The sequence below is a fragment of the Oryx dammah genome, unplaced genomic scaffold (assembly GCF_014754425.2).
Source record: "Oryx dammah isolate SB20612 unplaced genomic scaffold, SCBI_Odam_1.1 HiC_scaffold_11, whole genome shotgun sequence".
Lineage (NCBI taxonomy): Eukaryota > Metazoa > Chordata > Mammalia > Artiodactyla > Bovidae > Oryx > Oryx dammah.
Genome location: NW_024070195.1, coordinates 38,198,672 through 38,226,202, shown reverse-complemented (window position 1 = coordinate 38,226,202; position 27,531 = coordinate 38,198,672). Strand labels below are relative to the sequence as shown.

General features: G+C 37.6%; 1 protein-coding gene and 1 pseudogene across 2 annotated transcripts in view; both read left to right on the top strand.

Annotated features, from left to right (window-relative positions):
- Window positions 1-371: 371 nt before the first annotated feature.
- The window catches only part of DNAH8 (dynein axonemal heavy chain 8), a 313,398-nt gene continuing 286,238 nt past the window's right edge, over window positions 372-27,531 (top strand). For both annotated transcript variants that reach the window (XM_040249771.1, XM_040249772.1), the window contains exons 1-7: window positions 372-497; window positions 2,032-2,221; window positions 2,709-2,872; window positions 10,551-10,727; window positions 12,719-12,832; window positions 18,217-18,324; window positions 20,627-20,728. In XM_040249771.1, coding sequence (XP_040105705.1) covers window positions 387-497; window positions 2,032-2,221; window positions 2,709-2,872; window positions 10,551-10,727; window positions 12,719-12,832; window positions 18,217-18,324; window positions 20,627-20,728 — 966 coding nt within the window. In that variant the 5' untranslated portion in view covers window positions 372-386. The remainder of the gene's footprint in view (window positions 498-2,031; window positions 2,222-2,708; window positions 2,873-10,550; window positions 10,728-12,718; window positions 12,833-18,216; window positions 18,325-20,626; window positions 20,729-27,531) is intronic.
- On the top strand, window positions 24,690-25,418 carry LOC120870168 (annotated as a pseudogene).

The following is a 27,531-nucleotide window of genomic DNA, read 5'->3' as shown; positions in this document are numbered from 1 at the left end:
TTTCCCCAAGAGGTGGCATTCTGGCTAAAATATGTAAGATTAGCAAGGATTAGGGAGGTAGAAGGTGGACGATGGGATGGCAGAAGAGTTTGCATAAAGGCCCTGCCTGAGGCCAGGCCAGAAGGAGCAAAGTGCAGAGCTTAGGGAAAGGCACCCGCGGAGGTGGCAACGTTAAGATTTGCAATTACTAACATCTTTCTGTAGGCAAAAAATTTTATCCTACAATCATATTGAAAACTTCTTATAATAAAGTGAGGCAAGGAACACCAGTGTAAGATTCACAGTAATTTATCACATTTAATCAGTTATGTGATCATATGTTAAGTTCTTGACTTTTGTTTTCAGAATGTGGTCGAACTATTGCTGGAGCAACCAAAGGGGCAAAAATGATGAGATTGTATGTAGACAACGCAGCCCCGGAGAAACTAAAAGGACAGTGTGTATTTTTTGTTCGCTGTCACAACGATATCCCTATAAATACTAAAAATATTCAGGAAGTATGTTTACTTTTTTTTCAAATATATAGTTAAATATTTTTGCCAGCTTTATTGTGATACAATTGACATATAACATTATGTAAGTTTAAGGTATGCAAAGAATTTATTTAATACATTGTGAGATGATTACCAGCGTAGCATTAACTTCATATAATTAACTACTTTTCTTTTTTGGTAATGATGTTTAAGATCTACTCCCTTAGCAACTTTTTTCTAATTTTTTTTTTTTTGATGTGGACCATTTTTAAGCTCTTTATTGCACTTATTACAATATTGCTTCTGTTTTATGTTTTGGTGTTTTGCCTAAGAGGTATGTGGGTTCTTAGCTCCCCAATCAAAGATTTCATCCCCTACATTAGAAGGTGAAGTCTTAACAACTGGACTGCCGGGGATGTCCCAGCAGCTTTCAAGTATATGATATGATAATTTATGCTTTTGAACTGTGGTGTTGGAGAAGACTCTTGAGAGTCCCTTGGATTGCAAGGAGATCAAACCAGTCCATCCTAAAGGAGATCAGTCCTGAATATTCATTGGAAGGACTGATGCTGAAGCTAAACCTCTAATACTTTGGCCACCTGATGTGAAGAACTAACTCATGGAAAAGACCCTGATGCTGGGCAAGATTGAAGGCAGAAGGAGAATGGGACAGAGAATGGGATGGTTGGATGGCATCACTGACTCGATGGACATGAGTTTGAGCAGGCTCCGGGAGTTGGTGGTGGGCAGGGAAGCCTGATATGGTGCAGTCCATGGGGTTGCAAAGAGTTGGACATGACTGAGCGACTGAACGAAACTGATTGTTGACTATGGGGCTTCCCAGGTGGTGCTAGTGATAACGAACCTGTCTGCCAATGCAGGAGCCACGAGAGAGTCGGGTTTGATCCCTGGGTTGGGAAGATCCCCTGGAGGAGGGCATGGCAACCCACTCGAGTATTCTTGCTTAGAGAATCCCATGGACAGAGGAGCCTGGTGGGCTATGGTCCATAGGGTTGCAGAGAGTCGGACATGACTGAAGTATCTTAGCATGGCACATTGTTAACATAGTTACCATGTTGTACATTATATCCCCAGAACCTAGTCATCTTATAACTGAAAGTTTGTACCCTTTCACCAGAGGTGTTTTTTGTGTCAAATTTCTGGGCAGAAGGCTAGTTTCATTGTTCTGTCTTTGCACTGACAGTTTTCTGGTCTCCTTTTCATAGACACGGCAACTGTCAACCTAGAACTTCCTTTTTGCAGGAGGCTTATTTTCATTTCCCTCACATTGTGTATGCTCCAGGCCATAACTTCTTCCCTAGGCAGAATTTAAAGCACCAGGGAAAAAAATGTTTGTTTGATGAGCAAGCATCTGAATGGTTAAATGCAGGCAGAATATAAATTTGTTGGTTTTAGAACCCTAATATTCACCACTTAAGTTTTCCTAATAGTTTATAAGATGTGTTATCTATACTTATTACAATGTAAAAATAGATTTTGGTTTTCAGTTCTTAATGGGACCAGCATATAAAATAACCTTTGAACATTATCCTTTCAGGAAGTGCTATTTACTGTTCTGGATGCATCAGAAGGACTGCTAGTTGGGATTAGAAATATGCTGGCCAATATATTTCTACCAGCTATCCTTGCAACAAATAATTGGGGTGCTTTAAACCAGTCCCAGCAAGGAGAATCTGAAAAACACATTTTCATTGAAACCATCAACAGATACCTTTCCTTTTTAGATGGTAAGTATAATATTTAATGTTTAATGAATTATTACAAATAAGCAAATTAGCTATAAGATATGTTATGAAAAATAAACATTAGAGAAAAAATTTCCATCTTAAAAGATGATGTTAATCAAAGTAATTATGGGACCTAGAGGTAAGACATTTAATCATTACAACTTCTCTTTCCAGGAATTTTTGAAGGCATAAGATACATTTTCTTTTATATTTTCTGTTGAGGAAGAAGTCTCTTCCTATATTATTTGTGAAAATTTTTACCATATTTAAAAATATATGCTTTATTATTAACTCTCTTTAAACTATAAATCATCTCATATTGATAAAAATAATTTAAATAATCATAACAGTCTAATGATCAATTAGAATTATACTTCTATAAAATATTAAATCTCTAACATTTTAGCAATTACAGCTTGAAACCACACATTGATGTTTAACACACTGACATTACCATCTCTTCTCAATACTATTTTTTCCCTTTTAGGTGCTAGAATAAGTATTGAGGGAACAGTTAAGTTAAAGAAAATAGATAATGTTGATTTTTCCAAACTGCATACCTTTGAAGAAGTGACACTTGCAGCGAGCAATTCAGAAACTGTTCGTCAGCTAGAGGACGTGCTGATGGTATGGTACAAACAGATCGAACAGGTGAGCTGGCCCGAGTGACTTCATCAGATATGAGTTGTGGTTCTCATCTGTGTCCTAATCGTTGCATTTTGTTCCTGAATGTAAAGGGAAGAGGAGCCTTCCATATTCTACTATGAAATTCAGCCTCTTCTTGATTCCAGTGCAAAATCATGGTTCTCTTTGGACCATTTAAAATCACCTTTAAGATATTTCTCACTTTAAGGAGGAAACCATAACAGTATGGCTTGAGGATGAAATAATAAAGAATCAGGAATAGCTAGCATTTATCTGCAATATTTTATATATTTTTTATGCTTTTCATTAGAGAGAGAGGAAAAGAACACAATGAAGAGCCTATAGCCACAATGCTAGATAATTAATAAATGCTTTTTGGTTCATCAGTGAAATTGTCTGTGTTGACAGAGAGGTTCAAACTAGGCTCATTCATATTAGTGCTACAGTTGCAAGTCTGCAGCTCTGTGGCCAAATACATTTTCTCTGTCAGTAAGAAAAGCAGTGATAGAAATGGTGTCACATTCTGTGAGGTGCCAACTTACACTACAAAGGCTCCCCCAAACCAGATACTATATAATTGCTCTAAATAGACTCTAGAAATCAGCTCATAGATCTCCAGTTCATGAGCACAGGAGAGTGGAACTGGAGAATAAAATCCTTAATTGAGTGAGGACTAGGGGAGAAAAGTCTTGAGCAAGCAAGAGTTAGAGAAAAGCATTTCTGATTCTACCTCTCTCAGAACTGTTAGAAGGAGGGAAGTGTAGTTAGAGTGGAGAATCTGGAGGAGTTTTGGAAACTCCATCAAGGCCTGGAGTGCTGACCCCAGAATTTGCTTCCAGGTGTCACTAGGTAATAAAAATGAGTATTTGTCCACCTGCAGTTACCTTTAATGCCACTGAGGAAGGAGGGGAGTTGTAAGCCATTATGGAGGTCAAGCTCTGTCCTGCACAGAGCTGAGAAGATCTCCTCCAGTTTTCGTGATCAATCAGAATAGATTCTTTTATAAAAATGAGCAAGCAAAAGATAATAGCTTAACATGAGGATATTAGGCAACTTGAAATAAGAAAATCAAGTTGGCCAACTGCAGCAAATGGTCTCCAGTTAAGCAGAATCAGTGCAAGAAATCTTTAAAAATTACATCTAGGATGTCCTTGGTGGCACAGTGGATAAGGATCTGCCTGCCAGTACAGGGGACAGGTGTCCGATCCCTGGTCCAGGAAGATTAGACATGCTGTGGAACAACGGAAGCCAGAGTCTGCGCTCTAGAGCCTGTGCTTCAAAACAAGAGAAGCTACCACAATGGGAAACCTGCACACGGCAAGGAAGAGTAGCCTCAGCTCACCACAACTAGAGAAAGCCTACGTGCAGCAGAAAAGACCAGCACAGCCAAAAAATAAATAAATATTAAAAAATTACGTGTAAAATAAACCCGACCTCTTGTCATGCACAAAAATTGATTTAGGATGGATCATCGCTAAAACTAAAAGGAGCGATACATGCAACAAGATGAATGAATCTCAAAAACATGCTGTGAACAAATCCAGCCTTTAAAGAGTAATGTGAAAAGTAGAACAAAAACTATAGATAAATCAGAACATTATGTAGGGCTATATTAATATCTGATTAAGAGAGATGGAAAACCCAGAAGCCATGAAAGAAAAACCTGACACATTTGACTACCTACAAAAATTAAAGTGATATCCATATGGCAGAAATCACTGTAAGCAACATTAAAAGATAATTGACTTTCTGGGAGAAAAATATTACCAGCCTGTGTAACAAAGAGTTAGTATCCATAATATATAAAGAACTTGCTTTTCTTTGGGATGGGAATGAAAACTGACCTTTTCCAGTCCTGTAGCTACTATTGAGTTTTCCAAATTTGCTGACATGCTGAGTACAGCACTTCAATAGCGTTCCTGCCTGGAGACCCCCAGGGACTTTTGCAAAAGGCAAAAAGATATGATGCTGCAAGATGAGTCCCCCAGGTTGGAAGGTGTTCAATGTGCTACCATGGTGAACAGTGGAGGGCAATTACTAATAGCTCCAGTAAGAATGAAGTAGCTGGGCCAAAGCTGGAATGATGCTTGGTTGGGGACGTGTCTGGTGGTGAAAGTAAAGTTAGATGCTATAAAGAACAGTATTGCATAGGAAGCTGGAATGTTAGGTCCACGAATCAAGGTAAACTGGACGTGGTCAAGCAGGAGATAGGCTGAATATCAACATCTTAGGAATCAGTGAACTATAATGGATAGGAATGGGAGAATTTAATTTAGATGACCATTATATCTATTACTGTGGGCAAGAATCCCTTAGAAGAAATAGAGTAGCCTTCATAGTCAATTACAGAATACAGTACTTGAGCACAGTCTCGAAAATGACAAAATGATCTTAGTTCATTTCCAAGGCAAACCATTCAACATCACAGTAATCCAAGTTTATGCCCCAACCACTGATGTCGAAAAAGATGAAGTTGAACAGTTCTAGGAAGACCTACAAAACCTAGAGCTAACACCAGAAAAATAAAAATAAAATAAAAAGAGATGTCCTTTTCGTCATAGGGGTTTGGAATGCAAATGTAGGAAGTCAAGAGATACCAGAATAACAGGCAAGTTTGGCCTTGGAGTACAAAATGAAGCAGGGCAAAGGCTAACATTTTTGCCAAGAGAATGCACTGGTCATTGCAAATGCCGTCTTCCAACAACACAAAAGATGATTCTACATATAGACATCACCATATGGTCAATACCAAGATCAGATTGATTGCCCTTTGTAGCCAAAGATGGAGAAATTCTATACAGTCAGCAAAAGTAAGATCAGGAGCTGACTGTAGCTCAAATCATGACCTCCTTATTGCAAAATTCAGGCTTAAATTAAAGAAAATAGGGAAAACATGTAGGTCATTCAGATAAGTTCTAAATCCCTTATGATTATACAGTGGAGTGATGGATAGATTCAAGGAATTAGACCTGGTAGACAGAGTTCCTGAAGAACTATGGATGGAGGTTCATAATGTTGTACAGTGTTTTTGAGATGATTTTGGAGGCAGTGACCAAACCATCTCAAAGGAAAAGAAATGCAAGAAGGCAAAGTAGTTGTCTGAGGAGCTTTACAGATATCAGGAAAGAAGAGACGCTAAAGACAAAAGAGAAAGGCAAAGATATACCCAACTGAATGCAGAGTTCCAGAGAATAGCAAGGAGAGATAAGAAGGCCTTCTTAAATGAATAATGCAAAGAAGTAGAGGAAAGCAATAGAATGGGAAAGACTAGCAATCTCTTCAGGAAAATAGGAAATATCAAAGGAACATCTCATGCAAGGATGGGCAGGATAAAGGACGAAAATGGTAAGGACCGAACAGAAGCAGATGTAGATGATTTTCTGGAACTCTCTTGCTTTTTCGATGATCCAATGGATGTTGGCAATTTAATCTCTTGTTCCTCTGCCTTTTCTAAATTCAGCTTGAACATCTGCAAGTTCACGGTTCACATACTGTTGAAGCCTAGCTTGGAGAATTTTGAGTATTACTTTGCTAGCATGTGAGATGAATGCAATTGTGTGGTAGTTTGAACATTCTTTGGCATTGGCTTTCTTTAAGATTAGAATGAAAACTGACCTTTTCCAGTCCCATGGCCACTGCTGAGTTTTCCAAATTTGCTGGCATATTGAGTGCAGCACTTTAATAGCATCATCTTTTAGGATTTGAAATAGCTTAGCTGGAATTCCATCACCTCCACTAGCTTTGTTCGTAGTGGGGCTTCATAGGGCCTACTTGACTTCACATTCCAGAATATCTGGCTCTAGGTGAGTGATCACACCATCATGGTTATCTGGGTTATGAAGACCTATTTTTGTATAGTTCTGTGTATTCTTCCCACCTCTTCTTAATATATTCTGTTTCTGATATCATAAGATATCTTAATATCTTCAGTGATCTGTTGGATCATTGAAAAAGCAAGAGAATTCCAGAAAAACATCTACTTCTGCTTTATTGATTATGCCAAAGCCTTTGACTGTGTGGATCACAATAAACTGTGGAAAATTCTGGGAGAGATGGGAATACCAGACCACTGACCTGCCTCTTGAGAAATCTATATGCAGGTCAGGAAGCAACAGTTAGAACTGGACATGGAACAGCAGACTGGTTCCAAATTGGAAAAGGAGTACGACAAGGCTGTATATTGTCACCCTGCTTATTTAACTTAAATGCAGAGTACATCATGAGAAACGCTGGGCTGGATGAAGCACAAGCTGGAATCAAGATTTCTGGGGAAATATTAATAACCTCAGATATGCAGAAGACACCACCCTTATAGCAGAAAGCAAAGAAGAACTAAAAAGCTTCTTGATGAAAGTGAAAGAGGAGAGTGAAAAAGTTGGCGTAAAGCTCAACATTCAGAAAACGAAGATCATGGTATCTGGTCTCCTCACTTCATGGCAAATAGATGGGGAGACAGTGGAAACAGTGGCAGATTTTATTCTTTTAGTCTCCAAAATCACTGCTGATTGTGACTGCAGTTATGCAATTAAAAGATGCTTGCTCCTTGGAAGAAAAGCTCTGACTAACCTAGACAGCTTATTAAAAAGCAGAGACATTACTTTGCTGACAAAGGTCAGGATAGTTAAAGCTATGGTTTTTCCATTAGTCATGTATGGATGTGAGAATTGGATTATAAAGAAAGCTGAGTGCTGAAGAATCAATGCTTTTGAACTGTGGTGTTGGAGAAGACTCTTGAGAGTCCCTTGGGCTGCATGGAGATCCAACCAGTCCATCCTAAAGGAGATTAGTCCTGAATATTCATTGAAAGGACTGATGTTGTAGCTGAAATTTTGGCCACCTGATGCAAAGAACTGACTCATTTGAAAAGACCCTGATGCTGGGAAAGATTGAAGGCGGGAGGAGAAGGGGATGACAGAGGATGAGATAGTTGGATGGCATCACCGACTCAATGGACGTGAGTTTGGGTAAGCTCCAGGAGTTGGTGATGGACAGGGAGGCCTGGCACGTGCAGTCCATGGGATGGCAAAGAGTAGAACACGACTGAGTGACCGAACTGAACTGAACTGAGTGATGTCATCCATTTTCTAACAAAGTTAGTTGTTTCTACGTTTTTGTCCTATTACAAACAATAATAATGTCAATACATCTTCATTGAATATCTTCGTTCAGGTCTTGTTTGCACTTGTTCAGGAGTTTCCTAGGGGATGGCTGAGAGAAGTACTATGGCAATCTTTTATTGGGTACTAACTGCAAAGCCTTCCAAACAGTGGTTATATTCATTTATAATTTTTTACATAAGCAAATGAGAGTTTCCATGTCTTCAAATCTTCCATTACACTAGGAATGTCAGATTTTTAATGGTTGTCAGTATGTTGGGTGTGAAATTGTATTTTGATAAATTTTATTGTTTTCTGTCAAACCTCAACATGAATCAGCCATAGGTATACATATATCCCCTCCCTTTTGAACCTCCCTCCCATCTCCCTCCCCATCTCACCCCTCTAGATTGATACAGAGCCCCTGTTTGAGTTTCCTGAGCCATACAGCAAATTCCCGTTGGTTATCTATTTTACATATGGTAATGTGAGTTTCCATGTTACTCTTTCCATACATCTCACCCTCTCCTCCCTTCTCCCCAAGTCCATAAGTCTGTTCTCTAGAAAGAGTGGAGTTTTAACCACTGGACCACCAGGGAAATCCTGAGGTTGTGCATGCTTAATGGATATTTAGATCTCTCCTTGTTGAATTGGCTGTTCTTATCCTTTACCTAGTTTTCTTTCAGATAGCTTGATGATGTCTTACTGAATTGTTGAGACTCAGTTTGAATAATGTCTTCCGGCTGTTCATCTTTTGTTGCTCCCTATTGTGTCCTGAATTTTCAGTTGGTATTGGTGTCTTTAGTCATGTGGAAGTTTTACATTTTAATGGATGTATGTGAGATACGAATGGCAATCTAGCCTCAATTTAGCTACCTCCGGTGACTAGAAGCTTTGTGCTTTTTGTATTTAGGAAACACTTTTCGTACTCTCATGTTGTGAAGATATTCTCCTAAATTATTTATTTTAAATGCTGAAATATACAAAAATGAGTAACAAATGAATAATACTAAAAATTAATAAGATAAATAAATTATTGTAAAATGAACACTGTGTAACTTTTGCAAGTTAAATAGAGCATCATCTGCACCGTGCAATCTCCATGCATTTCTCTTCCCAATTTTAACTTCTTTTTCTTCCAGTGGTTACAATTTTCTTGACAGTTATGATATTCCATTCCATGTCTTTCTTTATAGTTTTACCCCCATCCTCTGTATTTTCTTTAAAGGTTTTGCCATTTTTTTTTAACCGTTTAACTTTTAGTGTATCTGGAATTATTTGCATCTGTGTATAATGTAAGGGCTTCCCCAGTGGCTCAGCAGTAAAGAATCTGCCTGTGGGGTAGGAGCTGCAGGAGATGTGGGAAGGATCCCTTAGGAAGATCGCCTGGAGGAGGGCATGGCATCCTGTTCGATGTTTCTGCCTGGAGAATCCAGGGGCCTGGTGGGCGACAGTCCATAGGGTTGCAAAGAGTTGGACATGAAGGAAGCATGCACGTATAAAGCAAAGTAGGAATCTAATTTTGTCTTTCCGTATAGTGAGCCAGTTGTCCCAGAGCTGTATTTGGTTGTCCATTCTTTGCTAACGAATTTGTGTTATGTATCAAGTTTCTAGACTCTTTTATCTATCCCATTGGTCTTATTTGTTTTTTGCATTCATACCATACTGCATTGATTTCTGTTGCTTTTTACTAAATCAACATTTAGTATGCTAATTCCCTTTCAAGTGGTTTTGTTCAAAATTACACTGATTATTTCTGGTTAACTGTTCTCCCAAATTAATTTTAATACTAGTTTGTTAGGTATCATGAAAAAAAGCCTTGTCGAGATTTTGATTGGAAATTTCATTGAATGTATACATTAATTTAGAGAAAATTGCCATTTTTATATTACTGAATTTCCCAATCCATGAACATGGTATATTTCTCCATTTATTTATTTATTTTGTGTGGTGAAAGTAAATTTTCTAATTTTCTCCAAAAGGATCTCGTACATCTTTTGTTAAACTCTAGATATCTTAATGTTGTTACTATTCATTGTAGCATATGCTGTCATTTTAGAAATTACATTTTTATATTGCTAGATGGCTTGTAAAGAAATGATACTAATATTTAAATATATACAGCCAAAACCTTACTGAATTGTTCACTTTTATTAGTTATAAAAGTCTGTCTTTATATATTCTTGAATTTTTAAAATGTGGCCAACCATTCCATCTGTGATTATGCCATTTTTGTTTTTTATTTACAGTTCTTGTACCTTTTGTTTACTTTCCTTATATTGTTCTGTGATCTCCATGTCCAGGTTGAATAGAAGCAGGTGGTGATAGTGATGAAATTGTCTTGTCCTTGGTTTCAAAGTGGTATTTTCTAAAATTTCATTTTTAAGTATGATGTTTGCTGTTGATTTTTAGTAGATACTCATTATCATGGTAAAGATATTCTCTTCTAGTCATGGTTTACTAAGAGTTCTCATGTTATTCAGTGTTGACTGTCATTTATACTTTGAACTTTCTTTAAAAAAGTGCAAATAATGAGATTTTAAAAGAAGAAAGTAACATTTCTAAGCTGTGAACTTTTTTGATTATAGGTACTTATTGAGAGTGAGCAGATGAGAAAAGAAGCTGATGACTCGGGTCCACTCACTGAACTGGAACACTGGAAACGCATGTCAGCCAAATTCAATTATATCATTGAACAGATTAAAGGGCCAAGTTGTAAGGCTGTTATAAATGTGCTTAATGTTGCACACTCCAAACTCTTAAAGGTAAAAGGCCTTGTGTTTTAAAGTTAGGTATACTTCAAAATAAACAACTGGAAAATTACCCTTCTTGTATTGCTTCTTTGCATCGTATACTTGGCACCGTGCATTTAGAAATGCTAAAACTTTGAGTAAGGCTTTCTCATATGCCATAATTACTTCCAGAAGAGGAAAAGGAAGTATAGAAGTGAAGGTTTCTCAATATTTCACATACCAATTTTGATAATACTAGTATAGGGTGATTGCCATTTATTTTAAAATTGGTTTTGAAACTATAAATCATTACCAGCTCATTGAAATAGAGAACTACAAGAAAGTCAAAAGCAAAAATGTCCTCTACCATACATCTCACCCCACTAGTCTACCTCCTTTCCTGGAGGTCATATTTATTAACGGTTTGGCTTGATTCTTTCCAGGTTCTTTTCTGTTTCTTCCTAATATAAACACACACACACACATTTGTTTTGGGTCTCTAATTTTTAAAAATTACGCAGTGTCATATTCTATTTTTCTTTAACTCCCTCTTCCCCTAGTAGCATATCTTACAGAGTTATGCCTGTCAGATCAAGCTGTGTAGTTTTCCAGAACATTAATGCACCAGGTTCTAGCTAATCATTTTCCTATTTTTAGACAGTGAAATGGTTTCTTTTTTTTTTCAACAGTCTCAAGGTAAAATTCACATGCTGTTCATCTCTTTCATCTAAGGGGCAAAATTCAGTGGCTTTTACTGTAATCACAGAATTGTGCAATCATCAATTTTAGAATATTTTCATCACTTCAAAACCATCTCTACCTGTCTCTTTCCCCTCACACCAGTCCTAAGTAACCACCAGTCCACTTTTTATCTCTGTAGATTTGTAGATTGGACATTTCATATAAATGGAATCATATAGTATGTGGGCTTTCGTTACCGGTTTCTTTCACTTGGCTTAATGTTTTCAAAGTTTATCCATGTTTTAGCATGTATCAGTACTTATTCTTTTTCACAGTTGACTAATATTCCATTATAGATAAATACCACCATTTGTTTATCAGTTTACAAATATTTGCATTGTTTCTTCTTTTTGGCTATTATGAATAATACCGCTGTGAACATTTTTATACAGGTTCTTGTGTGGACATTTTCTTGTATATGCCTAAGAGTGGGATTTCTGGGTCAAACACTAGCTCTGTGTTTAATTTTTTGAGGAAATTTGTTCCTTTTTTATATGTTCACAAACATTAATACAGTTAAATCTTCTATGTGCCTACGATCAAGTATTTTCCTGGGGTATATACTCTACAACTTTGTTATTATTTATTATCAGTTTAAATTTTTTTGCCAGTCTGACATGTAGAAAATGGCTAGTCATGTTTTGGCTTTTGCTTGTTAATAGTGAAGTTGAGTATCTTTTAAAGTTTACTGGCTCCTTGCATTTGTTCTCCTGAGAAATGTTGGTTCATATCTTTCTCTCATTGAAAAAAATTTCAGATATTAGTTTGTAGGTAGTATTAGTTTGTCCTAATTCTGATAGTTCTTTACTGCCATGGCTGTTTATCAGTGGTTTTGTATATTGCATGAGGTAAGTCTCCATGGTCCCTGATCATCTCTGTACATTATCACTGAATATGAGAAGGTCACTTTGCTGATAGGGATATTTTCTTGGAATAATGTGTTCTTCTAATAACTTGACCCATTCTTGAAGACTCAGAATAATGTAATGTCACAAATAACTAACCTAGAAAAGTACTCCAGATAGAAGCACATCTGGTTGAAGCCTACAGACGGAATATTAATTGCAAAAGTAATGAGACTTAAGTCACTTAAGATATTTATAGTAACTATAAGTCTTAAATAATATGAGAAAAAGGTATGTTAATCACATTTAAATATCTACTATCTTAATATATGTATGGCCAGGGAAGACAGCTTGAATTTCTTGGTTAAATTTTAGCACATAGATAGACCTTACTGGTATATTTGGATGTTTCACAGGACTCAAACTTTCTTTTCTTAGAATTGGCGTGATTTGGATGCAAGAATCACAGATACAGCTAATGAATCAAAAGATAATGTCAGATATTTGTACACTCTAGAAAAAGTATGTCAACCTCTCTATAACTATGATCTAGTAAGTATACTTTTTAAAGTGTAGTTTTAAAAATTAGTGTGTTTACTGTGGGGAAAGGAGAGGGTGGGATGAACTGAGAGAGTAGCATTGAAACATATACATTACCATATGTAAAATAGATAGTTGGTAGGAGTTTGCTGTATGACAGACACTGGGAACTCAAACCCGGTGCTCTGTGACAACCTAGAAGGGTAGGATGGGGTGGGAGATGGGAGGGAGGGAGGAGGAGGAGGAGACATATGTTTGCCTAGGGCTGATACATGATGTATGGCAGAAACAGCACAATATTGTAAAGCAACTATCTTCCAGTTAAAAATCAATACATTTTAGAAATTAGCATGTTTAAAATCAATATGTGTATATTGGGAAAAATGCATACTGCAGAAAAGTTATTTAAAAGATGTCTTTTCCTATTATATATCTGTAATGAATCATAAACTATATTTATTATTTTAACCCACATTTAAATATGTGGTATTATCATAACTATGACCTCATTTGTACGTTGAGCAAGACAAATATATTAATTGTTCATTGCTTATAACAAATTACACCAGAACTGAGTGACTTAAAAGAATAAGCGTTTATTATATCACAGTTTTTGCAGGTTACGAATTCAGGCACAACGTAGCTGAATGCATCTGCTTCAAGGTCACTCATGAGGCTGCAGAGAAGCTGTGGGTTGGGGATGTGGTCTCTTCTGAAGGGGAGACTGACTGGAGAGGGTCTATTTCTATTGCACATCACATGGACCTATGCACAGAACAACTCGCTTACCCTAGAATGAGCAAGAGAGGATGCTCAACCAGCATTACTCTAATAATATCAAAGCCAGATAAGGACACCTCAAAAAAATAAAATTACAGGTCAATATCCCTGATGAATATAGATGTAAAAATTCTCAACAAAACAGTAGCAAGCCAAATTCCATAGCACATTAAAAGAATCACACACTATGACCAAGGGGGATTTATTTCTGGAATGCACAGATGGTTCAACATATGCCAGTCAATAATTGTGATACCTCACATTAGCAGAATGAAAGATAACATGTCATTATCAATAGATGCAGACAAAGCATTTGACAAAATAATACAAAAGTTCTCAAGAAATTGGGTATAGTAGGAATGTACCTCAACATAATAAATAAATATATATTCTTTAAAAATCATATAAAAATAAAAATAAGCATGCTGAAAGAGAATATATATAAATATTATAATGTTCTGTGTACTTTTCTATATATTTAAAACTTTTCACTATAAAAAGTAAACTTGGAAGAAAATAACAATGCTTTTTATTGTTACCAAGACCTCAGAGTTTTAAGGTATACTAATTTCAACATCATGATTTAAAAGACTTGTTTAAAACTATATAATTTTCAAATCATTTAGTTTTGGTTTTCCTTCTTTTCATCCTAGTAATTTAAAAAACTTTGTTCAGTGAGGATGAGGGTTGATGTTATTTCTCAGTTTATTCCATTTTTTGTTGTTTTCCTTAATCATTAATAATGACATTCAAGTGATTTAATTCTACCCAAGAGTAGAAATGTTAAGCAGACTGGTGACCCTCCCTTCACATTCACACATATGATCATATGGAAATTGTATAAAATAGAGAAAAAAAGCTTTGTTCAGTTGCTCTAACCATGGATGTACTTCATTATTATCGTTATTTTGTTATTATTGAGCTTCTGACATTCTTTGATGTAGGAATATTTTGAACATTATCTTTTAAAATTAGTGAAGTACTATTAGTATTAGTTCTTATAATTTCTTCCCCCTCATAAGCCATTTCTGTGGTTTTATTTTTTTTTATTTTTATTTTTTTTTTCATTTCTGTGGTTTTAAAAATTCTTTTTTTCCCCTTCATTTTCTTTATTCTCACTAAAAGCAGTTGCTGTTAAGTTTGTAACTGCCAGTTGAGCAGGAAAAGTGGATGCATATGCTTCTATTTCTTGTTGATAAAATTTTATGAGTTTTGGGTTTCATGTTTTCATCCTGGTATTGTGCTATAGACATATCTACTCTTATCTATTTTATGTATAAAATGTCTAAACTCTATGTATAGTCAAGAACTGTGCACCCAAGGAGCTATTATTATAAATAATAATGTTTAAAATTCAGATGAAGGGCATTTTCCTGGTGGGCCCATTTGATATAATCCTTTTTCATTCTTTGTAAGGTTGGCTTATTGAGGGTGGAAGAAATTCTAGGCATATTTTCATTAGAATCTTGTTGATCTACAGATAATGATAAAATATGAAAAGTGATGATACTAATTTTCGTAAGCTACATAAAATTGATTTAATTATGTCTTGATGCTTTTGAACTGTGGTGTTGGAGAAGACTCTTGAGAGTCCCTTGACTGCAAGGAGATCAAATCAGTCCATCCTAAAGGAGATCAGTCCTGGGTGTTCATTGGAAGGACCGATGTTGAAGCTGAAACTCCAATACTTTGGCCACCTGATGTAAAGAGCTGACTCATTTGAAGAGACCCTGATGCTGGGAAAGATTGAGGGCAGGAGGAGAAGGGGGCAACAGAGGATGAGATGGTTGGATCGCATCACCGACTCAATGGACATGGGTTTGACTGGACTCTGGGAGTTGGTGATAGACAGGGAGGCCTGGTGTGTTGCGGTTCATGGGGTCGCAAAGAGTCGGACACGACTGAGTGACTGAACTGAACTGATGTCATGGTTACACCTCATACCTACGACATGTAGTACCCTCATCAGTAGTTGTTTTTCCTGGTTTTATTTATTCCACCACCATTAAAAAAATCTTTTTATATATTTTAAATTGTCCTAGCAATTAAAAGGCAAACTACTGGAGGTCAGGAATACCACTGACCTCCAGTGTTCTGTTATCTCCAGTTATCTGTTCTTCCATAGTGATTTGCATCAAGGTTAAAGACAGGATCTCAAAATCTCAGGCACATAGCTATGCTTATATTAGAGCTGTGGGACTTGGACAAGGTACTTCTCCACATTTCTATTTTCTTATTTGCAAAATGGGAATAGTTAATACTTTATAGATTCTGACTCATTTTTTTCACATTTTCACATTTCACATTTAATGTACTCAGAGCACAGTTTATAGCCAGTCAAGTTTTATGAATCATTGTGAACATGACACCATCTGAGATTATTAGTTCTTTCCTGGGAGGGTAGTGTATGTTTTGGTTTTGATACTGTTGGTGTGAATTCAGATGGCAGTGAGTGAGCACCAGCTTGTGGTACAAAATCTCAGAAGAGTTTATTTTCCCTCTCCTCTCAAACAGCAGGATTGGGACACGTAGGCTTTGCTCCTATCTTTCTTCATGGGTTGTTAATTTCATGCATAGTTTGATGGCTTAGTTTTCTGTGGGAGTTAGACTCCCTGTCTTGAGCATCTCACCCTGCTTTCTTCAGTTCAGTCCAGTCGCTCAGTCGTGTCCGACTCTTTGTGACCCCATGGACTGCAGCACACCAGGCTTCCCTGTCCATCACCAACTCCTGGAGCTTACTCAAAGTCGTGTCCATCAAGTTGGTGATACGATCCAACCATCTCATCCTCTATCATCTCCGTCTCCTCCTGCCTTCAATCTTTCCCAGCATCAGGGTCTTTTCCAATGAGTCAGTTCTTTGCATCAGGTGGCCAACATATTGGACTTTCAGTCCTTCCAATGAATATTCAGGACCGATTTCCTTTAAGATTGACTGGTTTGATCTTGCAGTCCAAGGGACTCTCAAGAGTCTTTTCCAACACCACAGTTCAAAAGCATAATTTCTTCGGCGCTCAGCTTTCTTTATGGTCCAGCTCTAAGGTCCATACATGACTAGTGGAAAAGCCGTAGTCAGCAAAGTAATGTCTCTGCTTTTTAATATGCTGTCTAGGTTGGTCATAGCTTTTCTTCCAAGGAGCAAGCGTCTTTTAATTGCACAACTGCAGTCACAATCTGCAGTGATTTTGGACCCCAAAAGAATAAAGTCTGGCACTGTTTCCATTGTTTCCCCATCTATTTGCCATGAAGTGATGGGACCGGATGCCACCATCTTAATTTTCTGAATGTTGAGTTTTTCACTCTCCTCTTTCACTTTCATCAAGAGGCTCTTTAGTTCTTCTTTGCTTTCTGCCATAAGGGTGGTGTCATCTGTGTATCTGAGGTTATTGATATTTCTCCTGGCAATCTTGATTTCAGCTTGTGCTTCATCAAGCCTGGCATTTTGTATGATGTATCTGCATATAAGTTAAATAAGCAGGGTGACAATATACAGCCTTGACATACTCCTTTCCTGATTTGGATCCAATCTGTTGATCCATGTCCAGTTCTAACTGCTGTCTCTTGACCCGCATGCAGATTTCTCAGGAGTGAGGTAAGGTGGTCTGGTATTCCCATCTCTTGAAGAATTTTCCACAGTTTGTTGTGATCCACACAGTCAAAGGCTTTGGTGTAATCAATAAAGCAGAAGTAAATGTTTTTCTGGAACTCTTGCTTTTTCTCCCCCTTTCTTAGTAGCACCTAAAGCAGTGGTGCAGTCTTACAATCAGTGATGTTTTAGATCTGGTGAAATCAAACCTGCCCTAAAGGGTCATTTTCAGCATAAATTTAGATAATATGTGAAGCTCTTTGCTTAGTGCCTGTTGCATAGTAACCTTTCAATCTATATTACCAATAGTTTGATATCTCGGATGCACTTGCTCTGCTTTGATCCATGCCATTCTACTTGTTTCAGTGGTTTGTTTGCATCTCTCCCACGCTGCCTTGACCTCCCCCAGGATAGTTTCCTTATATTTGGAATTCTGTCAGTACTGTTAGAACTTGGGAGTACTTCCTAGGTTTGCTGATAGGCGAACTGAGTCGTATAACCAATACCCAGCTTTTTAACCATACACTACTCATTTTACCCCTTAAGATATCTGTTTCTTCATCTTTAAAAAGAACAACTTGAGCTGTTAATCCTTAAATAACTTTCACTTCCAAAATCTTTTCTTTAAACGACAAAAAAAAAATTTTTTTTTAGGCCATGTCATATGGCTTGCAGCATCTTAGTTCCCTAACCAGGGATTGAACCTGGGACCCCTGCAGTGGAAGTGCCAAGCTTTAACCACTGAACTTCCAGGGAATTAGCATAAATAAAAGTTGAAGTTTACATGTACAGAAAAGTTGCAATGATAGTACAGAATTCTCTTCACCTAATTTCTCCTGTTAACATCTTGCATTACCTTGGCACATCTGTCAAAACTGATGTCACTGTTTCAGTATCCTGTCAAGGATACCACTTGGCATTTAGTAAAATGTTACACTATTTTATGTAAGTTTAGAGTTTTGAATATTATAGCTTTCTGGTTATTAAAAATATGAACATATGGTGGAATTCACTTGCTATATTTCAATTTTAGGTTTCCATGGCACATGGAATACAAAATTTGATAAATGCCATCAGAATGATTCACAGTGTGTCCAGGTACTATAATACTTCTGAGAGAATGACCTCATTGTTTATCAAGGTGAGTTTCAAGGGAAGAAGCCATACATGTAACCCTGTGAAAAAGTTAGCAGTGCTTTCCATTTGAGCCAGAGAAGGGAAAAGGGAAATTCTGAATTTTCATACTTTGTGGACAAGAAAAGAAAGATGTTGCCTGGAGTCAATGGTACTTAACTGAAGGGGGACTTTTCTGCTTGTCAGAGGTAAGTGCCCAAGACTTGTTTAAATGTATCTGATGATTTTCTAATTTATTTATTCCAAATAGTTCTGCCTAAGAGGTAAAAGTTGGGTGTATTGTTAATAATGCTTCTTAGCTACCTCTATGCACACTGTAGTTTATGTAAAATCTTACCATGTAGTGTCATTTGATTGTTTTAAATAATAGAAAAAAATTATCCAAGAAACACATTGAATAGAATTTACTTGTAAATAATTCAGGCAGAACATAACAGTCACATTTCAACCTTTGTTTTTTAAATCAAAGGATAGGTTTAATCATTCATTATCTATGTCCCAAACATGGCAAGAACTTTGGGACACTTCCCTGTCGCTTGTCTTCCTCTTTGCTGCATGTTCCACATGGAGATTGCTAGTTTCGTGTTATTGTCGCTATTTTTTCAACATTATGAATCAGCAGGTGTTCAGACTGAAATCTAAGTATTGCTAGTTTCTTTGATCTGTGTTGTGATTTCCACGTCTTCCTTCGTCTTGGATTTATTATTTCTTTTTCTGGAAAAAAATTCTTAAGTAGTTCTTCCAGAGAGGGTTTCTGTGGTGAGCCCTTTGAATTCCTGCATGTCTGAAAATTGCTTCATTTTGTCCTGCCACTCAAACGTTAGTTTGGATTTCTTAAGTTCAATATAATTTTTCCCTGGAACTTCGAAGATGCCATTGTGTACTATGGTGTTGTATCTTACTGTTCTTCCTTTGTAGGAAACCTATTTTATTCTCATAGGAAGATTTTAGGATTTTTTTCTTTATTCTTGAACTTCTAAAATTTCAAAATAAAGCTCTTTTTACATTTATTTTTTTCTCTACTTGCTGAGTTTGTTTTACTTAAAAAAGACTGTCGTCTCTCTTCATTTGGGGGAGCTTTTCCTCTTTACTCCTGATTATATCCACCTATACAATTTATTCCCTTTTCTTGACTCTAAAATCTATATTCATTCATTATTATCTTTTTGGCCCATCTTTGTCCTTTGACCTTTCAGCTCACTCACTGCCTCTTTATTTATATCCCAATTACTGGTCAATACAAATTTCAGTTTCTAAGTTCTTTTGTTGTTTCCTTTTCATGATGTAAAAATCCTCTCATATCTTTCTCATGAACTAATTTAGTTAATAAAACCTATTTTAAAAGATTTTACGCATATCTTTGCTGTCTTTTCTCTCTTTGTTGAATTTAATGCTTTTGTCGCCATGTTTGTTTTCTTCAGTTGCTTGATGATTTTTGGTTTTCTGCCCATCTTTGTGTTTGAGATTCCTGATTTGCCTCTGGGTTTTGTTTATTTTGTCTGTCTCTTGTGAGTACGGGGCATAACTTACTGTTGGAGGGAGTGGGAGTAGCTTTCTCTCTGATGTGTCCTCTTTTGGGTGCAGTAGCTCCTTGGGTCACACCTCCCCGAGGCTGTGGTCTGCTTATTGGTTTATCCTTTCGGCATATGTCACTGTTGCCTGCTGTACAAGTTGCTCCAAATTCAGTGTTCAGGGTTGCAGCTAAGGGTCACCTCACATTGCCTCCTGTCTTAATAAAATTTCCATAGCTGTTTCACCTTCAAGTAACCTTCTCCAGAAGGTTATTGGCTTTCTCTAGTCCTTTTTTCCCCCCTTAGATTTGATTCCATATTTTAGGAATTCTCTAAAATTTCTGTATGTCAGTGTGCCATCTTGATCTAACTTCCTGACCATGTAAATGGCTATCTTGGTTTTTTGTGGTTTTTTTCTTCACTATTTTGGGGGATGTGAGAGGTGGTTAAGTTAATATTTAGCTACCGATGAAGCTATTTGCACGTGAAGGATAGTGAAGAATCATAGTTGGACTGGATTAAGTCCTAATTAGGAGAGAAATAGACAAGGGGTAAATATAGTTCACTTTGAAACTGTTAGCCCCAGTGACGCTGAGTTAAATGAAGTAGGTAAATGTGACTTTGGGTTTTCTTTGTTTTGACTGAAATGTGTATTTCTCTGTTTTTTTATATTCTGTAATTAATTAACTATATGTTCGCTATTTATCCTGTTTTTTATTTAGAACATGTTTATGCTTTTAAAAACTTATTTTATTTCTTTCTCTACATATAGTTATTTTGGACTTATATTTATTTTAGGTAACCAACCAAATGGTGACAGCATGTAAAGCATATATTACTGATGGGGGAACTAATCATGTATGGGATCAGGAAACACCAGTGGTGCTAAAGAAAATTCAGGTTTGTATAAGTGTTTTTTATTTTCTTAAAGCTTTTACCATCTGGCTCAATTTTGTTTACTTTTTTTCACTGATAAAGTGTGCTAACTTTGAAAAAGTATTGTGCAGAGTAGCGTGAGCAAGTAAAAAGAACTTGATTAAAATTATCCACTTCCCTTTCTGTTTAGTGCCCATGGCAGGGCGCCATTAATCCTCAGCTTCTCCGTGGCTGCCTGAATCAGACACCTCCTGTGTACTCTTCCATATGCCCTGACCACTCCTCTTATTCCGTCTCCTGTTAAATTTCATTTCCTTGCCCTTTTCATTGGCTGGGACTGTCACACATCCTTAAGTAGATCTCGTGATAGTTGGCATCTTATTTTGATCTTCTTTTGGAAGAAAATGCTTCTCACATCATTTCCCTGTTTGGTTTGATGCTTTAGTACATCATTGATAAGATTCCAGGAAGTTTTACTCCTAATTTTGGTTACTAAGAGATATTATTAAAAGTTATGAATGGGTTTTGAAGACAGTTTTTATGCACTTATTCATTGAGGAGGTTATAAAATTTTTCTCCTTAATCTGTTAACATAATAGATGACATTTTTGAAAATTTTTTATTGTAAGATATTCGCATTGCAATATTGTGCTGGTTTCTGCCACACATCAACATCAATCGGTCACAGGTATACGTATGTCCCTTCCCTCTTGAACCTCCTTCCCATCTGCCAACCGATTCCCACCCCTCTAGGTTGTCATAGAGCACTGGATTGAGCTCCTTGTGTATTTGAGTCAGTCCTAAAGAGGGGGATGAACCTAGAACCTATTGTACAGAGTGAAGTAAGTTAGGAAGAGAAAGACAGATATTGTATATTAACACATGTGCATGGAATCTGGAAAGATGGTACCAATGAAGCTATTTGCAGGGCAGCAGTGGAGGCACAGACAGACAGAATAGACTTGTGGACACAGTGTGGGAGGGAGAGGGTGGACGAATTGAGAGAGTGGCTTCAGTTCAGTTCAGTTCAGTTCAGTTGCACAGTTGTGTCCAACTCTTTGTGACCCCAAGAACTGCAGCAATCCAGGCCTCCCTGTCCATCACCAACTCCTAGAGTTCACTCAAACTCATGTTCATTGAGTCAGTGATACCATCCAACCATCTCATCCTCTGTCGTCCCCTTCTCCTCCCGCCTTCAATCTTTCCAGCATCAGGGTCTTTTCAAATGAGTCAGTTCTTCGGATCAGGTGGCCAAAGTACTGGAGTATAGCTTAGATGACATTTTTAGGTTATCTAAAGTCAAGGCTATGGTTTTTCCAGTGGTCATGTATGGATGTGAGAGTTGGACTATGAAGAAAGCTGAGTGCAGAAGAATTGATGCTTTTGAACTGTGGTGTTGGAGAAGACTCTTGAGAGTCCCTTGGACTGCCAGGAGATCCAACCAGTCCATTCTAAAGGAGATCAGCCCTGGGTGTTCTTTGGAAGGAATGATGCTGAAGCTGAAACTCCAATACTTTGGCCACCTCATGTGAAGAGTTGACTCATTGGAAAAGACTCTGATGCTGGGAGGGATTGGGGGCAGAAGGAGAAGGGGATGACAGAGGATGAGATGGCTGGATGGCATCACCGACTCAATGGATGTGAGTTTGAGTGAACTCCAGGAATTGATGATGGACAGGGAGGCCTGGTGTGCCTGCGATTCATGGGGTTGCAGAGAGTCAGACATGACTGAGCGACTGAACTGATCTGAACTGAAAATGAAACTATTCTGCTATCCCTAATGTAAACTCAACTTATGGTATAATTATCTTTTTTAAAGACATTCTTTTTTTTGTTTTTTTTTTTCATTTTTATTTATTTATTTATTTATTTTAATATTTTATTTTTACTTTATTTTACTTTACAGTACTGTATTGGTTCACTTTGCTACACTTTTCTGTAGGACCTTTTGCAGTTATACTCATGAGAGAAATAGCCTGTAAATTTTCTTTTCTCACAGTATCCTTGTCAGTGTTTCTGGCACTAAGTTCTCAGAATGAATATGACTGAAGGAGGGGAAGAAAGTACTCCTATCTTTTCCAGTCTCTGGAGGAGCCTGTAGAAAATCAAAGTGATCTGTTATTTTGAAAGTCTGAAAGAAATTGCCATACCAGGAAGTCTCCACCTGGAAGTGGTTTGCTTTCTTCATGTGCTGGATCCTGGGCTTTGTGGAGTTAAGGCGGGAGGCTGAGACTGGGAGGCAGAGCAAGAAAGGATGCTCGGTGCCCCCGCCAGGATGCGAGCTGCTGTGCTCGCAGGGTGGGTCCTGAGCACTGCCATCAGCACACTCTGCCCTCTCAACCAGAGGAGAAGGAAGAGGGGTCAGAGGAAACAGGAGATGAGGAATTGCAGTTAGGATAGTTTCTCTTCCTGAAAACACTTAAACCCAAAGACTGGAAGAACCAGAATCATTATGCAGTTTTAGGATAGAGACAGACCAAAGCAGCATGTAAAGCAGCGGTTGGGGAATGTGTGTATACCTGTGGCATATTCATGTTGATGTATGGCAAACCAATACAATATTGTAAAGTAATTAACCTCCAATTAAAATAAATAAATTTATATTTTTATAAAAAACAGTACCCAAAGAGCTGGTGAGCCGTTTAAAGAAGGAGATAATGACAACTTCACTTGCATAAATAGGGCTTATGAAAAGTCTGATTCGGTGAAAAGAGGAGAAATTAAGAATATAGTTCTTGCTTTTGATAACTCAGTTCCTTCTAGAAGTGAAGCAACAGATAGTTTCTTCTAAGTGTTTTCCCAAGTGTTTGAAATGTATTCCAGGTGGTAAAAAAGAAAACGTAAACCTGATGCTTTTGAACTGTGGTGTTGGAGAAGACTCTTGAGAGTCCCTTGGACTGCAAGGAGATCCAACCAGTCCATTCTAAAGATCAGCCCTGGGTGTTCTTTGGAAGGAATGATGCTAAAGCTGAAACTCCAGTACTTGCCACCTCATGCGAAGAGTTGACTCATTGGAAAAGACTCTGATGCTGGGAGGGATTGAGGGCAGGAGGAGAAGGGACGACAGAGGATGAGATGGCTGGATGGCATCACTGACTTGATGGACGTGAGTCTGAGTGAACTCCGGGAGTTGGTGATGGACAGGGAGGCCTGGTGTGCTGCAATTCATGGGGTCGCAAAGAGTTGGACACGACTGAGTGACTGAACTGAACTGAACTGAGTGATATGAATTCATCCTTTTTGTAGAGGCATTTTATTCCTGCTGGTATAATTTTTATTCTTGGAGAGAGTTTTCTTATTTAAATGAAGGGGAAAAAAAGCAGAATGTCATGATAAAAAGAGAGAGATTGAAAGGCAGAACAGAGCAACAAGGGCACAAAGAAAAAAGAAGAAATGAATGGAAGGTCAGTTGCTAATTCATATAACTGTGATGCAAGAAGAAAAACAGAAGGAAAAATGAAGAAGAAAGAAGCTAAGAAAATAGAGATAAGCTCAATTAGAAGCTGTTTGGGTAACTAAGGAGAAAGAAGAGGAAGTTTGTCAAAATGCATTACTGGCAAAGAAGAAAAAGATATCCAGAGGAAAAAAAGCCATTAAGAGGGAACATCAATATAAAATCATTATGTTTTACACCTGAAACTAATATAATGTTGTGTGTGCATGCTAAGTTGCTCAGTCATGTCCAACTCTTTGCAACCCTGTGGACCATAGGCCACCAGGCTCCTCTGTCTGTGGGATTCTCCAGGCAAGGATACTGGAATGGGTTGCCATGCCCTCCTCCAGGGGATCTTCCCAACCCAGGGATGGGCCCCATGTCTCTCTATGTCTCCTGTATTGGCAGGTGGGTTCTTTAACACTAGTGCCACCTGACGTAATGTTATGTGTCAACTATATCTCCATAAGAAAAGGGAAAGGTAGCAAAAACTTCAAAATTCATGGAAGATATGGAATCACATTTCTGATGATGCAATGAAGTCAATTAAAGTAATGGAAGAAGTGGAAAAAACTTGGTGATACCCTTGAACTTGCAAGCTTACTGTACTTAAGTGAAAAACTCACATCAGCTACAAAAGAAATAGGAATGATTGCTCTGGCAAAACAGATAGAAGAAAATGAGCAAAGTAGAAGAGAAAGGAAGTTGAGTATGTGCCAAGTATCTAAAAGTGCAGAGACATAAACTGTTGAAGGTGGAAATGGCAGTAAAAATTGGTCAGAAGAGAATTGATCTGCAATTGCTAATTAAATCTGTGAGCCTCTTCCTTGCTGGGACAAATTCAAGAAGAGAAGTTATTGCCAATTACATGAATGTGTATTCTACTTCTGGGAGTCAAGAAAACTGCCAAAGATTTCATTGGCAAAGAAGAGTCTCTAAAAACTTGGCCATCATCGAAAAGATGGCATACTGTATGGAGAGGAGCCTCAAATTGTCAGTACCTTGAAGTGCTGAAGGTTCTGTCAGTACCTTTGGAACAATTTGAAAATCCATGTGTGGATTTCACGTCTTGACAATAGAAGAACAGAAGCTTTTGGAACAAGCTTTGAAAATGTACTTATTGGGTAGTAAATACACCTGCAAGATGGGGAAAAATAGCGGAAGCAGTATCTGGCAGTACAAGAAGGACTACCAAAGTGATATATGAAACTTGCTAAGATGGTGAAAGCAAAGAGTGATGCTCAAGAACAAGTGCTGAATTCAGATAGAGCCATGAAATGACATAATGACAGACTGTTGTATGTGCACTTAAAAAATAAAGCTGCAAGTTGAGTTGCATTCAGTTCAGTCACTCAGTCATGGCCGACTCTTTTTGACCCCATGCACTGCAGCACGCCAGGCTTCCCTGTCCATCACCAACTCTTAGAGCTTCCTCAAACTCATGTCCATCGAGTCGGTGATGCCATCCAACCATCTCATCCTCTGTTGTCCCCTTCTCCCGCCTTCAATCTTTCCCAGCATCAGGGTCTTTTCCAATGAGTCAGTTCTTCACATCAGGTGGCCAAAGTATCAGAATTTCAACTTCAGCATCAGTCCTTCCAATGAATATTCAGGACTGATTTTCTTAGGATGGATTGATTTGATCTTGAAGTCCAAGGGACTCTCAAGAGTCTTCTCCAACACCACAGTTCAAAATCATCAATTCTTCGGCACTCAGCTTTCTTTATAATCCAACTTTTACCTTCATACATGACTACTGGGAAAACCATAGCTTTGACTAGACAGACCTTTGTTGGCAAAGTAATATCTCTGCTTTTTAATATGCTGTCTAGGTTGGTCAGAGCTTTTCTACCAAGGATCAAGCATCTTTTAATTTCATGACTGCAGTCACAAATCTGCAGTGATTTTGGAGCCCCCAGAATAAAGTCTCTCATTGTTTCCATTGCTTCCCCATCTATTTGCCATGAAATGATGGGATCAGATGCCATGATCTTAGTTTTCCGAATGTTGAGTTTTAAGCCAACTTTTTCACTCTCGTCTTTCACTTTCATCAAGAGGCTCTTTAGTTCCTCTTAGCTTTCTGCCATAAGGGTGGTGTCATCTGTGTGTATGAGGTTATTGATATTTCTCCTGGCAATCTTGATTCTAGCTTGTGCTTTATCCAGCCCAGCGTTTTGTGTGATGTACTCTGCATATAAGTTAAATAAGCAGGGTGACAATATATAGCCTTGATGTACTCCTTTCCCAATTTGGAACCAGTCTGTTTTTCCATGTCCACTTCTAACTGTTGCTTCTTGACCTGCATACATATATCTCAGGAGACAGGTCAGGTGGTCTGGTATTACCTTCTCTTTAAGAATTTTCAGTCAAAGGCTTTGGTGTAGTCAATAAAGCAGAAGATGTTTTTCTGGAACTCTCTTGCTTTTTTTGATGATCCAACGGATGTTGACAATTTGATCTCTGGTTCCTCTGCCTTTTCTAAATCCAGCTTGAACATCTGGAAGTTCACAGTTCACGTACTGTTGAAGCCTGGCTTGGAGAATTTTAAGCATTACTTTGCTAGTGTGTGAGATGCGTGCAATTGTGCCGTAGTTTGAGCATTCCTTGGCATTGCCTTTCTTTGGGGTTGGAATAAAAACTGACCTTTCCTAGTCCTGTGGCCACTGCTGAGTACTATACAAACTATACACTGCTGAGTACGATAAAACTGCAAGTACTATACAAAAAAAGTCCAGATAGAACTCATGGAACTCATTGAGCTTGAGTTTTTTGTGGAAAGATTTAAAAATTATTGTTTCCTTTTATCATTAAAATTTTAAAAATTATGATAAAAATACACAACGTAAAATTTACCATTTTAACTGGTTTAAAATTTGTGATTCAGTGGCATTAAGCACATTTACAATATTGTGTAACCATTACCACTATCAATTTCTGGAATGTTTTCATCTCCACAGACTGAGATTCTATAGCCATTAAACAGCAACTTATTCTCTGTCTCCAAGCCCCTGGTCATCTCTGTTCTACTTTCTGTCTTCATGTTTTATATAGGTGGAATCAGGCAGTATTTGTCCTTCAGTGCCAGTCTCTTTCTTAACATACATGTTTTCAAAGTTCATATTGTGGCATGTATTAGAATTTCATTCTTTTTTTATGGCTGAGTATTATTCCATGTGTGGATATACCACATTTTGTTTATCCATTCATCTTTTGATAGACATTTCAGTTGTTACCACTTTCTGACTATTGTGAATAATGCTGATATGAACTTTGTTGTGTTTATTTTGAGTGTATACCTAAAAATGGAATTGCTGGATCATACGGATATTCTATATTTAACTTTTTGCACAACCATTAAGCTGTTTTCCATAGCTGCTGTTCTGTTTTACGTTCT